Raw genomic sequence first — 16,372 nt, forward strand, 5'->3', positions numbered from 1 at the left:
TCAGGTCTCTCACAGTGTTTGTGGCTGAAGAACACTGTAATAGATGGTTGTTAGTCTGCACAGCACCACACTTGCAAAAAACTGGCTCCGCAAAAGGGCCTCACTTTTGCAGTTTGGCCTGGTATGTCATAGTGTTAGAGCATAATCTGTTGTGAAACTTCCATATTGTCCACTTCCCTGACCAGGAGGGAGCTCTTCGTTTGGAGTCATCCATTTCTCCAATTGTTGACATTGTCCCCACCCCTTTGAGATCCTTGCTTGCTGTAATGTTGCTGTAAGAGCTTTAGTAGTTGCCAAGAAGATCTTTCTTGATTTCACTCAAGGATGTGCTGGCTGATGGCCGTAGAAAGGATTGGCTTCTGTAGTCATAGCCTTGCTTTTTTTCATATCTAGCAGCTATTTTGCATCTACTTTCAGGAAGGCTATGCCAGCAAGACAGTGGAATGTAAGTCTTAAACAACATTTAATAATGTGACAGGTCTCATTAAGTACCAAATCTTTGTTTCTGGTATTGCTAGACTTGTAACATGCAGCGACTGAAAATAATTAAAAGTAATATTGCGACAGTGGATCATTTTCATAAAATAACTTGCTTTAACATGGGAAATTGCAGTAGCATGGAAAAGGGTAAGCTGCCAATCTGTAATTTTACTTGGACTGCGACACCTGATATAAAAAAATAACTACCATATCTCACTGTTACCGAATCATTTTTAATTTTAATTATTTTCAGTACCTTTATGGTTTGACTGTTTTCACAGATGCGTGAAGATGAAAGATAAAACCTGTGAAAACAATAGCATTCAATAGACCACACTGTGCCAGAAGTGGAATTTTATTTACTTATAAATAATAACCGCCACAAACTACTTACCTTTTTTGCATAACTAAACATAAATTTCTCCTAATTACAAACACAGTAGTACTCTCAGAGAAAATGCTTATAGTATATGGCCTGTAAAGTATACAGGAACACCTGATGCAAAAGTCTGTTTGCTCTTTTTCAAGAAATGAGCAGCTCCTCTATTTGCTTGTTGTTTCCTGTGACGGATGATGGTACCAGGGAGATCCATGTGGAGATCATTAGTCAGTAACTCCCCTTCACTGACCAGTTCTTTTTCATTCAAGTGATCAACACCTCTGGAGTTGAGCTTGCAATTGGAGATTATATGTACCTATTGCACCAATGTCTGAGGATCTTCCCGTGGTCATTGCTCAAATAGTTCTCCCCTTGATATTTGCAATGCTCATTTTCAGCAGTGTGGGAATCCAGGATCCATTTACCTTGACTCTTTTTTCTTCATAGTTAAAACTACTGTTATATTTGTGAATTTCTATGTCTTCCCTGAACAAGCAGGAATCGTACCTCCTCTGCATAGTGAGAGCCTGCATATTGGTCAATTTTATTACGTCGTTGGTCATGTAGAGTGTGTGCTCTGCTGTGGCTGATTTCTCCACTTTTCTCAATCTGCAGTACCGTTTACTGTTTATGCTTTGTGAACCTGGTATTGATGGATCACCGGGTCATTCAAACATAGACTTTGCCTCATGTACACAGTTTTCAGTATATTCCTAACATTTCAGGTGTGTCCCTCTTGTCCTTTTCAAATCTGGTATTTTTGATCAGTTTGTAAACAGTCTTTACACTGTGTTTTCACAATATACATTAGATTCTGCCCATCACTCTGGGGATGTTTGAGGTGTCACTTTGACGGGTGTTTGGTTTCATTTCACATATTACATAACCCCTGGAGTTTCCATTGTTTCTCAAAATGCATTCCAGGTGTTGCATCTTGCATCTGAGGTGCTGCAGCTCACATATTCACCTCATATGTGTTAAGAGAATATTTTTCTGATGTCTTTTGCCCTGGTCCGGTGACCATTTGATAGTTCATGCAGGTACCTGACCATGTATATTGGTTTTTGATACATGCTGTGACCTACATTCTCACCATTCCACCAGTAAATCTAGAATCAGTATCTGTTGAGCCTTTTCTACTTGCATAGTAAAATTTGATGTTGGTGTGGAGGCTGTTCATATGTCGTAGGAAATCAGCAAGCTGTTCCTCTCACTTGTTTTGTGTGTTGAAGGTGTCATCAATGTTCCTGCACCACATTTTAGGTTTACAAGGTGCCAAGACCAGTGTCTGTCTTTCAAACTGCTCCATGAAGAAATTGACTACTACTGGACTATGTAGACTACCCATGACAATGCCTTCCAGCGGTTTGTAGAAATTATCATTCGACATAAGGCAGCTCATGCTAAAAGGTGCATATAGTGACTTGGTGATGTTCTGCAGGAAAATGGGACAATTATGTTCCAAACAGTCCCAGAGTGGCACTTGGGTGAACAAAGTCACCAATTAACACTAACCAGGGTGTTAGCAGGCCCATGTATTACTTTCTTCAACTTCTCAGTGAAATATCCCTAGTGCTTTATGTAGCTGTCAGCCTTTCCCATGTGTTGTGATTGAAGCAAAGAAGCATAACATTTTCCCAGTTCATACATTGGTGAGCCAGGGGCAGCTTTATCATACATCACCTTTATGGATTTTCGGAAACCCATATAGCTGAGATGGCAGATAGTCTGTGTTGCATAGGTGCCTCTTTTGTTGACTGAGAGAGAAGATTTACTATTAAAAACAATCTTGATCACGATTTATTTATTAAGGTGACCGGTTTCGACCACTGCTGTGGTCATCTTCAGACCATTGAGTAGGAACCTTTTTCTGCTGGAGAATCACTACTATTATGAGTAGTGATTCTCCAGCAGAAAGAGGTTCCTACTCAATGGTCTGAAGATGACCACAGTATTAGTTAATAAATAAATCGTGATCAAGACTGTTTTTAATGGTAAATATTTGTAACACATTGATCACTGTCACTCCCATAATGTATTCAAAAGTAATTGAGAGAGAAGACTCTATGATTAATTAATTTAAATTCCCTGTGATCCACTGGTTCAGATCTGCGATTAGCTTCCATTAACTTATCAGATCTAGTAGATCACGTGTCTTCTGCTTATAATCTTCAGTCTTCATTACAGATGTCACATTTCCCATGTTAGCAGGCAGAATCAATATGCTCTTGTTGGTGTTAAGGCTTTTTATAGTTTATAACACTACTCTTTTCAGGCTGCAAGCTGATGGTTTTGCTTGATACAATTTCTTGGCCCTTTCAGTGCTTATTTCCTTGGCTTTTTCACAAGGATGGGTCTGGATGCCCACCTTGTTGGTATTAATGAACTCCTCTATAGGCAAAGTTGTGGGGATATGGTGAAATTCCCTTTCTTTTGAAGGACAGATGGTTCCTCAGAGGTCAGTGGTCATTCACTTTGGTTTGCTGTTGTGTGTGGCATGTTGGATATTACTTTTTTGAACTGCGTTTCACATATTTAAAACTTTTTCTTCTGTCATTCAGTCCAGTGGTGTAATTCATTCTTCATAGTCCTGTGAATGATGCTGTCAGTTTGTCCTAGTTGTCTCAGTGCAATGGTTGTGAACAGAAGCTTACATTTCAGGAACTGTGGAATGGTCCCTTCATCCTGACTCAGAAAGACAGGAATGGACAGCAAATTGACTTTCTTCTTTTGTAGTTAGGCAAGGCATTGGGAGAAACATGAAATCTGCTCCAGCAAGAGACATAGGACAAAATCGTTCCAGCTTTTGTGATCTCTTGTTGACATATTGCACAGACTTTGTCCTGGGATTTTTGGCTGAGGTTTGTATAACAATTTTGATGATGTTTTGTCAGCATAAGTGGCTAACATTGTCAAAGATTCACTCTCTTTTGCTGGTGGTGGACTGGAGATCTCAGATAGTTATTAGCGATCTTTAGCTTGGAAAAGCAACATTCTGTGGAGGCTACAGATATGGCATGCACAAAAATATTATTAATGCTATTGTTACATTTGGAAAAAAGTCTTGCAAGCTATTTTTGAAGTACACATATTGATAGTACCTTACAAGTGTTAGGTTGGCAATGAAATTGCAAATTTCCGTTCAATGCTGATAGTGGTTGTACAGGATATGGCGGACTCAATGGAGCACACGTGGTCATTTGTAATGAGTCTTCATACATCTGGAGAAATACAAATTCAGTAAATCTTCTATTTACTGTGTTACTTGTTCATTAATCAGTTCTGCTCCTGTCCAACTTTCCTATGATGACAGTTACCACACCACTCTGTAGCCCACCTCTCCTTACCATTGGGTTTAAATGTTTTTTTTTTTTGTGCTTCCAAGTGCTTTGCACAGAGAAAAAATAATGTGAATGATCTTTGAAATATACACACAAAAGTAGCACAATTACAGGTAATTTAACTGTGCACTAATGATCAAGTTCACACTATAAGCACTGCAAGGAATATAATGAGCCCCTGGATTTTCTTCAAAGATACGAGCTTCAGTACCATGCTTCTTGCCCATCATGTTCCTTTCATTCTCGTGTGCTTGTGCCTGGTAATCTACAAGTGGTACAGCACGGTTATGTAGTATCTGAAGCAACTTCTGTGGAACCTGTTCTAGTAATGTCACTCGTATAAAAAAAATAATAAATAAATAAATAAATAAATAAATTGCAACTGGTTTGGAAAACACATCTACCACTCTGAAAGCAAAGTTTCATTGCTCCTTGTGACCTTAATCTAATGTGCAGTCCGATATTATTGAATAATGTTTATTTTTGAGTATGCTATTCTTCGTGATAGATGAATTGTGTTAATGATTTCATTTTCGTATGCCCTTACTTAAGTAAGTAACCAATTTCCAGGTTTAGACATGTGATTCATATGATCATTTAATACTGGATCAAACCTGGCGATTAATTCTACTTAATCGAAATTTTCGTTTGGGCAAGGAAACATACTGTGGAAAATAACTTTAACAAAATCAATCTCAAACTGTTTTCTTCAAGATCAGTTTGATCTTGAGTTGCCTGACCCATTTATTTTGAGTTTTTAACTGTCTGCAAAAGCTCTTTCCAGTTCCATATTTCAGTAATATGGTTGCAGGACAGTTCAGGGTTAGAGAGCATTTTCGACAAGCTTTGCCAGTTTCTTAAACTACTTCTTTTGGGATAGCTAGCACTTGAATTGGACAACTTGCAACAAAATCAATACACGACATCTTTTGTTCGAGAATATAGAAGCCATGTTTGCTTAACTTTTTCATCATTTGAAATTTGTCAGAAACATTGAAAAACAAAACACCTTTTTGTCTTGCTTCCCACAGGAAGTTTTACACATTTTCACAAATGTCTTTTGAACCTTTCTTAATTGCCCTTAACCTAAAATTGTCATATACAATATCCAGCCAGGTTCCTGGATCACTAATATCATCTAAAACAATAACACTGTTACCGTCCTTAGACAATTTTCCATCTTATTGGTCTTAATGGTCTTCTCCGGTTTCTTCCGCGGTAACACTGTCACAAGCTATTTCCATAAGAGGAACAGTTTCATCAGCCACTAGTTCTTGCTTACACAACACACATGATTCTTTAGCATTATCAGCTGATGAAGCTTTAGTGAAACCCCATTCTTTCACATCACACTGAACTTCCACAGGAACACTGTCAGTTCAGTTTAAAAATTTATTTAATGAACCCTTTTGTTTTCTTTTCTTGGCGCTCAGTGAGTACTTACAATACATTCTACACCCTTCCATAAGACAAAGCACATTATCCGATAGCACCAGACAGACACGAAAATTGTGTTTGTACTTCATGCCTGACTGGTTTGCTGAACCAAGATACAAAAACATAAGCATACTTTAATTGGGCACACTGAGCCCATGGATTAGCAGTGGAAATTTCAAACAGCATGCCAATTGCAAGTGTTGAGAGCTGTCATTGCATGTGACCTGTCAGTCTCAGCCTATACACTGCACTTTTTCTAGTGTTGTAGACAAGAAGGCGTACAGCACCAGTTGGCTACAGCAAGTGTTTCCAGTATTTCGATGCAAGCCGGCGGCTGGCTGGGAAAGAAACTGAAATCTGTATCGTTGGTTCATATGGAGAATGACTGCCATACTGTGCATCAAAACGGTCCTATTGAAGCAGAGGTATAATCAGCAATGAAGGTACTCTCACCAGCAGGACTAGTGTGAATGCAGCCTATTAACATTTTTGAATTCATAGAATTTTTCCCTCCATTTAGAGTGATACCGGTCTGTTTGTTAAGTAAGCACAGATTTTGACAAGCTCGGAGTCCCCTGAGACTGCAGTTCTTGCAGTAGCCTCAAACCATCCCTTAATATACCAGTGTCTTTTTTGTTTCGCACACACTTCAGAATGTGTACAATGGCTTGTAATGACTCTCATCATAATTGTTCAAGTATGTTCTCACGGCATTCACTGTGTAAGCCAGAACTGGTTGACTTACAGTCATGAGAAATAAAAGTGCACCAACTGCTTCCCAGAATGGAAATGTCACTATAACTGACGCATCCTCATCTGCTGAGTCAGTTTCACACTTAAATCCACTGGAGTGGATAAAGGACTCAAATTTTCCAACTCAAAACATTTCAGGATCACGTCACATACACTGTTGGTGTACAAATTTTCTTCTCCTCCCTTTTGCTCAGTTTCCATTCTGCAAAAAACCTTTCACCTCTGAAACAGTTATTAAGAACATTTTCATTATTTCTTCTGAAATGATCTTGAGGCATTCATTGCTTTTTGCCAATCCACAGCCTATCGGCTACAAATGAAACCAAGAAGACCAGACCATTTCTAATATTCCCAGTAAAGGTACATATATCTGCTCTGCTCTCTTTGAAGTCAAACTTCTTCAAGAATTTACAAATGTTGGATTACAACAATGGGAAGCCTGCTTTAATCATAAGTGGACATTTTAAGCTTGCACACACATTCATTGTCATTCAGAACCATACTTTGTAGCATCAACATGTAAATTTTCACATTTAGTTTCCCATATAAATATGTGGTTTTTACATTAAATTGCAATATTTCAGAATCTTCTCTGGCCAAAATCATGAGCAAGGTGTGCAGAGAGTTATGTCTCACTACTGATGACAAAGTTTCATTTTAGTCCAGTCCAGAGTATTTGGTAAAGCCTCGAGTGGCAAGTCAATCTTTATATCTTGGGCCATTTTCACTTTTTGGTGCTTAGATTTGAAAACCTTCGATTAGGTCTCTTTCGGCACAATGACCTCAGTTCTTATTTCGTTTGACATACTTTGAATTCCTCTTAAATTGTTTGTCCCAATTTTTCTTTGTCTGGACATGAATTGCCTTATCAAAAATGTTCAGTTCAAGACAATATACAAAGTCGCATCATATCTAGCTAGTGGTCAGATCTGGCTCAAGTATAATCTAAAAAACTGCTACTGTTTGAGATCTTGGACACATCTCCTTGTAGTTTTCTGTCATCTCTAGCTGGTGGCTGAACATCATGTTTTCCATCTTTGCTGTTCTTCAGTGTTGTAGTCCAAAATGGGGAACAAATGATTTGCACATAATGTCATGGAATTCAGTGATTTCCTTGTGTGATATATAATAGAAAGAAACTTCCACATGGGAAAAATATATTAAAAACAAAGAGTCCAAGACTTACCAAGCGGGTAAGCGCCGGTAGACAGGCACAATAAAATAACACACAAACACACACACAAAATTTCTAGCTTTCGCAACCAACGGTTGCTTCTTCAGGGAAGAGGGAAGGAGAGGGAAAGACGGAAGAATGTGGGTTTTAAGGGAGAGCATCCTATTGGAATGACTCCTTACCCTCTGCTTGTGTCTGTGTATGTGCGGATGGATATGTGTGTGTGTGTGTGTGTGTGTGTGTGTGTGTGTGTGCGAGTGTGCACCTGTCCTTTTCGCCCCCTAGGGTAAGTCTTTCCGCTCCCGGGATTGGAATGACTCCTTACCGTCTCCCTTAATTAAGAAGACATTCAGAAAGTTACACAGGCAGCAAAAAAATTGACTAACAACGTATGTATTAGTAAACATGAAAATAAATCAAAGGCAGTTTAGGTTGTCATCGAATCTGAATTGGGAGTAAAGTACAATTGCCAATAAAAGGTCCATATGAAAATTAAAAATGATATAATTGTAGATCCTTTTCAAATGTCAAACTGTTTCAATGATTTTTTCATAAATTTGGTTAAATCAGAAGTAGATATCATAGCCCACCAGGACAAGGTAGATGCCAACTTTGTAAATATAAAACAAAATGCAAGCATTAAAACATTCAAAAGAATTATCCCAAAAGATGTAGATGATGCTATAGTGCCTTTAAAAAATCAGCTGGGTGGGATGAAATTCAAACCATTGTAGTCAAGGCTGTTTATAACATCATTTCTCATCCATTAGCTAAAAGTATTAATCAGTCATTTGAGGAAGGACATATCCCGGATGTGTTAAAATATGCTGAAATAAGACCATTGTTAAAAAAGGCTCACCAGATGACTTGGGAAATTACTTCCCTATTTCCCTGCTGCCAGTTTTTGCTAAGGTAATAGGAATGATTGTTGCAAAATATCTCGAAAACTTTCTTAAAAAAATGATATTATAGTTAAAAATCAATTTGGATTTCAAAAGGGAAAATACAATAAATGCTATCAGGGAATTCACTGAAAAGATAAGCTCTGCTTTAGACAAGGGTATAAAGGTCACAGGTATTTTTTGTGATTTGACCAAAGCTTTTGACTCAGTCTATTACTTACTACTTCTACACAAGTTAGAAAGATATGGGATCGTGGACATGGCATTACAATGGTTCAAATCTTATTTGCCTGAGAAAAACAGACAGTTATTCTAAATCCAAATGGAAAAAAAATCATTCTCAGACTGGTAAAAGATTTGTGCAGGGGCCCCGCGGGGCTCAGGTTTAGAGCCTTATCTTTTTCTTCTGTACATAAATGATTTATCTTTAAACATTGATGTTAACTCTGTTTTATTCGCAGATGGCACCTCGGTTTTAATTGAATATGTTCAAATTCATGATAATGTGGAAAATATAATGGGAAGCTTAGAATTATGGTTTCAGCAAAATGGTTTCAAACTCAATGGCACAAAAACACAATTAGTGCAGTTCAGTGCTAAAACATTATCAGCATTTCCCATAAAAATAGTGCACTGTGATCAGGTAATGACTGAAGCAAGTTATCTAAAATTTCTAAGTCTAAATCTTGACAAAAATTTAAATCGAAGGCACACATAGACTTCTGAGCAAACAAACTAAACGGTGTGACTTATGTGATACATGTCTTATCTGGCTCTACCCTTATGGACACCGAGAAGATAATCTGCCACAGCTACTTTGAAACTATAATTCGATATGGAATAGTTTTCTGGGGAAACTCTACGAACAGCCTGAAATTACTTACACTTCAAAAGAGAATCATAAGAAACATGTTTAGTTCAAAAAAGAACAACATGTTGCCCATTATTAAAAAAAAAGACTAAATATGCTGACCATTCCTTCTCTGTACATTTACGAAGTTTTTATTTTCAAATGTAAAAATCAAAACTCACTTGACAATTTTCATTTCAAGCGAAGTTGCATTACTTATTACAGACACAGTTTCAAACTTCCCTCTCATAATTATAAACTTTATGCTCAAACACCATTGTACATTGGATTAAAAATTTACACTAAAGTAAATAACACAAATCTGTTAAATGTGCAATTTGACCCACTAAAGAATTGTTATTTAATACAATAGTGGAAAAATGTTGTTATTCATTCAATTGAAGAACTCTTGCAGGACAGTTTGGCAATTTTTAAAGAAAAGAAACAATTAAGATAATGTATTGTATAATAAATTGTTAATATATTGTATAAACTGTATTGCAAGCTGCAAAATGTCTGTAAGTGTTATATATGTTCCTGTTAAATTGTTCATGTCTAAAAATTCAGAAATGCCTGCTTCAATATGTTAATTATTATAACGTTATTTTTTAAAAGTAATTTTGATGTGTCTCCAGTACAAAAATATTTGATTTGTAACTGTATGTTAGGAGACAAATAAACTACATTCTGCATTCCCATTTGGATCCTTCTCCTGAATACCTGCTCCCCTGAAATGTGCAGATTGGGTTACAAGCCCTTCTTCAATCCCATAAGCCTGCAGGTGTCAGTCTCCTTTAGTTCCTATCCCTCACCCAACTCCACCCTTGTCCCTCTACCCCCAACTTCACTGACTCTACATTTACACCCTTCTTTTCTCAGTCAAGTGTGTGTGTGTGTGTGTGTATGTGTGTGTGTGTGTGAGAGAGAGAGAGAGAGAGAGAGAGAGAGAGAGAGAGAGAGAGAGAATTATTTCAGATGAGGAACTTGTCTGTAACCATAACAACATTCTCAATTTATGTGTCTATCAACTAATCTTTGCCCGTTGTATACTGTAAATGGTTGCCTTTAAGCCTTTCATTATTTATCAGTGGAATATTAAATATTAAACTATTAGTGGTGTTGCATGAGATTGTTGTTTTGGATGGTGGCTAGTTCATTTTTGAGCCCCCACTCCACATACCAGTACTTCCTCCAAATATTAATAGTAATTAATTTGTAACCTCTTCCACAAGGTCCAGAAGAAGTACGTTCCCGCTCACTGCATTTAATAAATCTAATAAAAGACGCCAAACTGCTTGTCAAACAGAAGTGTACTGTTGTGGAGGAGAGTAGTGATACACTGAAAGAAAAAGCTGTAAGTGGATTTGAAGTAAGTATTTATTAAGAAATATAAAGGAAACTTTGAACAGTCGACTGAGTTGGCATTACAACTATGTATTTTATGCATGGTGTGTTTGTAAGAAAAATCCTAATTTTTCTGAAGTTGGGGTTTACAAATAAATCGGGTTGGATTTTACATCTACACTGTCATGCCATATTATTAAAACCATCTCCTAAATATGACAGACATAAAGCAAAGAAACTGAAATGCTGTCCATGCCTTTTTCTCTTGATTTCATAGGTAAAGGATACAATTTATATGAGTTTCAAAAAGGGATAATATATTGCTTTCAAAGTGGGAGCACAGTTTGTAATGGTTGTATGAATAATTTTTATGTAATATGTTATATCCCTGTGCCATTGTTGTCTGAAGGGAAGATCACCTACAAGAGCAAGTGAAAGACGTCTCACATGCAGCAATTAAACTGTTCACTTTTCAAATAAACAGTGGGACAACAGGAGTTATTTCAGCCACTGCTGTTCAGCAAACACTACTGAAGGGAGATAATGTCTGCAGGCTTGTTATTAATGGTGCATTGGTGGCTAAGATATGAATTTACTTGATAATGCCAAAACTGGATTGCTGCTTTTTTGCTGATAGGAACTTTTTTGTAATGAGTTATGTTTTGCACTTCAAATTCACCTACCTCAGAACGGCTTCTGCTCGATGGCCCTTCACTCGGCAACGTAGATACTTACAAGATGATGTAAAAGCAGTGTTGATAAAAAACACCAGCTAATATCTACAATTACTGAGGCCGCACAACTCTACTAATGAAATAAAGTTCTGTAGAAAAACAGTCATTAAAAAATTTACCAGGCGTTAAGAAAATGGATTGGCTTCTGGAAAATAATGTCCGAAATTTCCACAAAAAAATGTTTATTTTGTCCAGCCAAAGAAACGGTACTACTAAGTTCACATTTAAACTATTGGCTATATTCTTTTTTTTTCACCACTGGTGCACCCATTTCATACGCACAGCAGCCAGAAATCTGTCCAAACCCAACCCGAATCAAACAAAGTTTTCACAGTCATTAATTTCACCACTAATTTGAGTTATTACATTCGGTCCTTCTTGTGGATTAAAAAAAAAAAAAAAAATCTCACCAAAATGCTCAGTGGTTGAATACTGAAACATGCCGTGTGGATACTACGTTAGTCATGTCACGTATCAAATGTGAGGAACTCAATATTCCTTCATTTTACACAATATTTTGACTCGCACTCGTAACATGACTGTCCGCATTCAAAGCTAGCGAGAGACTCCCTTCTTGTGGCCTCACTCCCCGTATAAGTATCAGGTAACAAGCGGGAACCGTCTCAATTCTGACTGACCAACCATACTCGCTGCCAATCAGAATGCTCGCTCATGATCATACTCGCACCAAAACTGGCCTGCACCAATCCTTACATACAGACGCATCTGTGTGATTCTGATATACAAATATTAAAGTAATATTTAATAAATGAAAACGAAAAGGCATTAAATCTCGAAATATCCTTTAGATACAGATAATACTCCAGCTGACTTTCTGGCTGCTCTGTTATAGTAGCAATCACACCTAGACATACATCATCAGCAAAGTGTGTAATTTTCCGCAGATCATTTTCCCACGACAGGCTTGTGTAACTTTTGCAGGTTACTTAAGACGGTATATAACGCAATATTTAAATATCATGAATGTTCCACGTATACACACTCATTCACTCACATTTATTCCCACAACAATATTAGACACAAATAATAATTTAGTCTGATTTTTATATTACAAAAATGAAAAATAATTAAAGTTTTAATAGAAAATCTTAATTCTGCACACTGAGAGTTCTGTTTATGTTTTCCAATTATACCAAAAAATAAACTATTATACTTCCTAACTAAATTTAGTTCCCTGATTTTCGGTTTTTTACTTTTTACCAATTTGTCTCCAAAACTATGATAATTATAATGCTGAAATTTGGATATAATCTTCTCCTGAATGTCAAAACGTAGTGTACAGATTTTGAAAATGATTTAATAATATTTAATATCCAGGGTGTATACGGCCTGGGATAACCGGGAGATCCGGGGAAAACCCGGGAATTTTTTCATCTGGGAGAAAACCAGAAAAACCCAGGAATTTTTTTGAATTCCGGGAATTTTTCATTGTTTTAGTTTTCAGTTCAATTTTTGTAACTTTGACTGGTAAGAACCAATACTCTAACATAGAATACTACTGTATCTTGCTACTGCAGAATAATACCACAGCAATAAAAAACAAACAAGTCAAGCGTGAATTGCTTCGCAGAACAATGAAGCTATTTTTGTCAGTTTGTTAAAGAAATCTTTTCTGCTGAGACAGTCAGTTTATTTGAACAAAGTGTTTCATTTCACACTATTGGCTAGTTTCAACTATTCGCTGCATTTCAATTTCACATTTTCACCTTCTAGCACATGTGGGATTATGCCTTAATAAAGAACCAAACATGAGATAATACAGTACTGGTACTCCAAGAAAATTTACATCTGAATCTGGACATACGAATGTGAACTTTAAGCTGAATGATGCATTTTATTATGGTTCATAAAATTCCCATGCTCTTGAAGTATCCTCGAATGTCTTGTTTCTTTTATGACATAATGTAAGATCTTTGAATGTTTTACACGTACGAACATACGGGCTTCCTGCGTCACCGTAGATGCACAAGCGGTGGCAACATCTGTTATCTGGCACTATATGGCAACTGCTGAAACGAATGTATTTCTAACAGGTCGTGAGAAAATATTCCGAATGGTTGTTTGGAAAGCGTTACTTTCAAAGTAAATTTCTTTTTACGCAGAATGAACTCTGTGCGCGAATGTCTGATGAATTTTTTAAATCACAGAGCAATTGACTCTCATTGAAAAATAGGATCTTTGACGACAACCATTTAGAATATTTTTGAGCCCGGAAGATCAGACTTTTATGTCGTTGTTAAAAGTTTTACTGGCACATTTGTGTGATGTATCTTAAAGTGTAACACGCGCAAAAAAATATCAATATTATGTGTGAAAGCTTAGCTTCTCTTGCAGCTTATTAATCTGAGAGACCAATATTATATGTAAAAGCTTTTCTTTTCTTGTAGCAACACTATGTATATTAATTTAAACCGTTACCTTTTCCTATTTGTGTGTTCGTGCCACTTAACAGTGATGTTGCTATTGGCTGACTACATCACGTGTCGTATGCTCTGAATATCTGCTGTCATCGGCTGGCGAGATCACTTGACACGAGCTACGACTGGCTTACAAAAGCGCATCACAATCTCGATTTCATTTCTTCAGAAAGTAACATGTGGTGTTTGGTGGAATTCGAATTTATACTTTCCTAATATGAAAATATGCAGTGTATGTTTAACCGGAAAATCCGGGAATTGCCGTAGTAGCAGGTGTACATGACTCATTGGCTAAGACACAAGTGGCTGTTTCTTTCACAGCCTCCGGCTCCAGTACTGTGGGCTGTATAACAACGAATGTTATCGTGCATTTACTCGCGACGTTACAAGTGTATCTGGTAATATTGTATAACAAATACTCTACAACAATTTTTGAACAGCGCTGTGTATGTTCACCAATATAGATAATTGCTTTTCTCATGAGAGCAGAACCTTTCAGCAAAATAACACACCTTTCTGCACGGTTGCCTGCCTGAATAGCCAAATGTGCGGATGTTCTTCTTTTGGAACACAGGGAGGCGAGTCTGATCCATATCTAATCCACCTAATGAAATAACCATGAGGGCTGATGTGTTGGCCGGCCTGCATGTGGCTTTTGGGTACCCATGTCCTGTCTCAGGTACAAAGTACACAAAAATTTAGTACATCCTCACATTTTCAAGTACGATTAACCATAGATGCAGACTGATTATTTAATATCCCCATCAGCAGAGTAAGTTGACAGCGGTACAGAGGCGTTGCAGCTCATGAATGAGGAGTGCCACCAGAGGCATGGAACGTGAGTCACAGTGGCTGAGCCAAATTGCAGCCACAGACTAAGCAAGCTGCTGCAGCTCAGTCTCATATAGCAAACTGTATTTGCTGTTTTCAATCATACCTGGCTTCTGTACTGACACTGGTCTTGCTCTGGACCTTGATTTGCTGACTATCATTCTTGGTGTTTGTTGAGTGCTCGATTCACAACAAACTTGGCTTTGTCTGCAGCTTACGCATTTGTATCTGGTGCGGACGTTTTATATGGGGTAGACAGATTCCATCCTGGGGCTGAAGGTGTTCAGTAACCCTTAATCAGCAGCAGCAGTAGTCCACATGACTAACAGTAATACTTGAACAACTTCCTCAGATCAAAGGCCAATTGGATATCTGTGACCCTTATTATAAGGTTCATTGTGTTTGTGTCTTCTCCCTGTAATGCATGACTGGAAATATCCGTGTTCACCTATCCTGAAAATCACTTCCAAATCATGTAGCTGCAGAGTCTGCTGTTACCAGTGTCTACTCTGAATACTACCAGGTAGCCATAATAATGAGACTTGGCACTGTATATGTCTATTGGCAAATATCTGATTGTTATCAATAAAAAAGAGAGAGAGAGACAGGAGAAGACATGACATGAATGATTCTGATTTTGTAATGTGATTTTCCAAAACATTCCTGGTCTACTTCTATCTTGAAACAAATTTGTCAAAGCAGTAGAGGGCACTGATTAAAATATTTTACTATTTGATCTAAATTGCAATAGTAGCATCTCGATATGTTTACCTGCAAGAGATTTTGTTGTCAATTAAGCACCGAGAAAGAGTGGCCACGAAGAACCTGAGCTTGGGGGATCAGTAAGGAGCAATTAAGAGTACCTAGGTGTGATGTATATGTAAGCCAACGACACACTACCTAAAGTGACTGGGTAGGTTAGTAATGTGCCAATCTCTATTATAGAAGAACCAAGAACAAAATGGAAACATGAAATCTTGTTGTAGTATGCATCTTTGGTGTCAGTGAACATCAGAGAGTGAATTGGAGTCAGTGGGATGATCAGTCTCTGGACAATGTGTTTTCTATGCTGTGATATTTGGTTAAGCTTATCCATTACATATGTTTTGTAATCTGTGACTGTGTATTCAGTATAAATACAGAAAACTGCAATCAGTCATATATATTCATTTCAGTCAGGCTCATTTTAAAATGGTGCGTATGGAAGTTACGTTTACTTCCATAGCATGATGTTTGGTTCTGCCTCTGGACATGAAGATAGATAAATATACTACAATATATCATCACGAGTAATGTTTGTAGGGCAAGTTGTATTGAAAAAAAGTATTCGGTTAAGTACAGTGACAGTATGGGTGGCTTTGTAATTATTACCCACGTGGAAGCTTCTGTATAAACATTAAATTTACTCGTTAAAACTTTGGACTACTGCCTTCTTTCTATTCTTATTGTAACATGGTCTGGACTTAGTGACTTATGGTAAACACAGGCACTGTTTGTTGCGGCTAACATGATAATATGTACATGAGCTATTGTAATGTCAGGAGACTTAGTTATTTAGCTACATAGTACAAACATCATTTTTTGGTAGGTTATTGGCATAGATATAAATGTAATTACGTAAGAAGGATAGAGGGAGGAGGGTGGGCAGGTGGGGGAGTTGGCTGTGCTGTTTAGCTTGTTAACTGTTTCTAGCTAGTAAGGCTATGAAG

At 37.3% G+C, this 16,372-nt stretch overlaps 1 protein-coding gene across 3 annotated transcripts in view; it reads left to right on the plus strand.

Moving 5' to 3' along the window:
- Positions 1 to 16,372, plus strand: part of LOC126365997 (uncharacterized) — a 119,126-nt gene that overhangs the window by 54,711 nt on the left and 48,043 nt on the right. For 2 of the 3 annotated variants that reach the window (XM_050008820.1, XM_050008822.1), the window contains exon 6: positions 10,549 to 10,685. In XM_050008820.1, coding sequence (XP_049864777.1) covers positions 10,549 to 10,685 — 137 coding nt within the window. The remainder of the gene's footprint in view (positions 1 to 10,548; positions 10,686 to 16,372) is intronic. The other variant, XM_050008821.1, reaches the window with a different exon arrangement.

Source organism: Schistocerca gregaria, chromosome 4 (assembly GCF_023897955.1).
Source record: "Schistocerca gregaria isolate iqSchGreg1 chromosome 4, iqSchGreg1.2, whole genome shotgun sequence".
Classification (NCBI taxonomy): domain Eukaryota; kingdom Metazoa; phylum Arthropoda; class Insecta; order Orthoptera; family Acrididae; genus Schistocerca; species Schistocerca gregaria.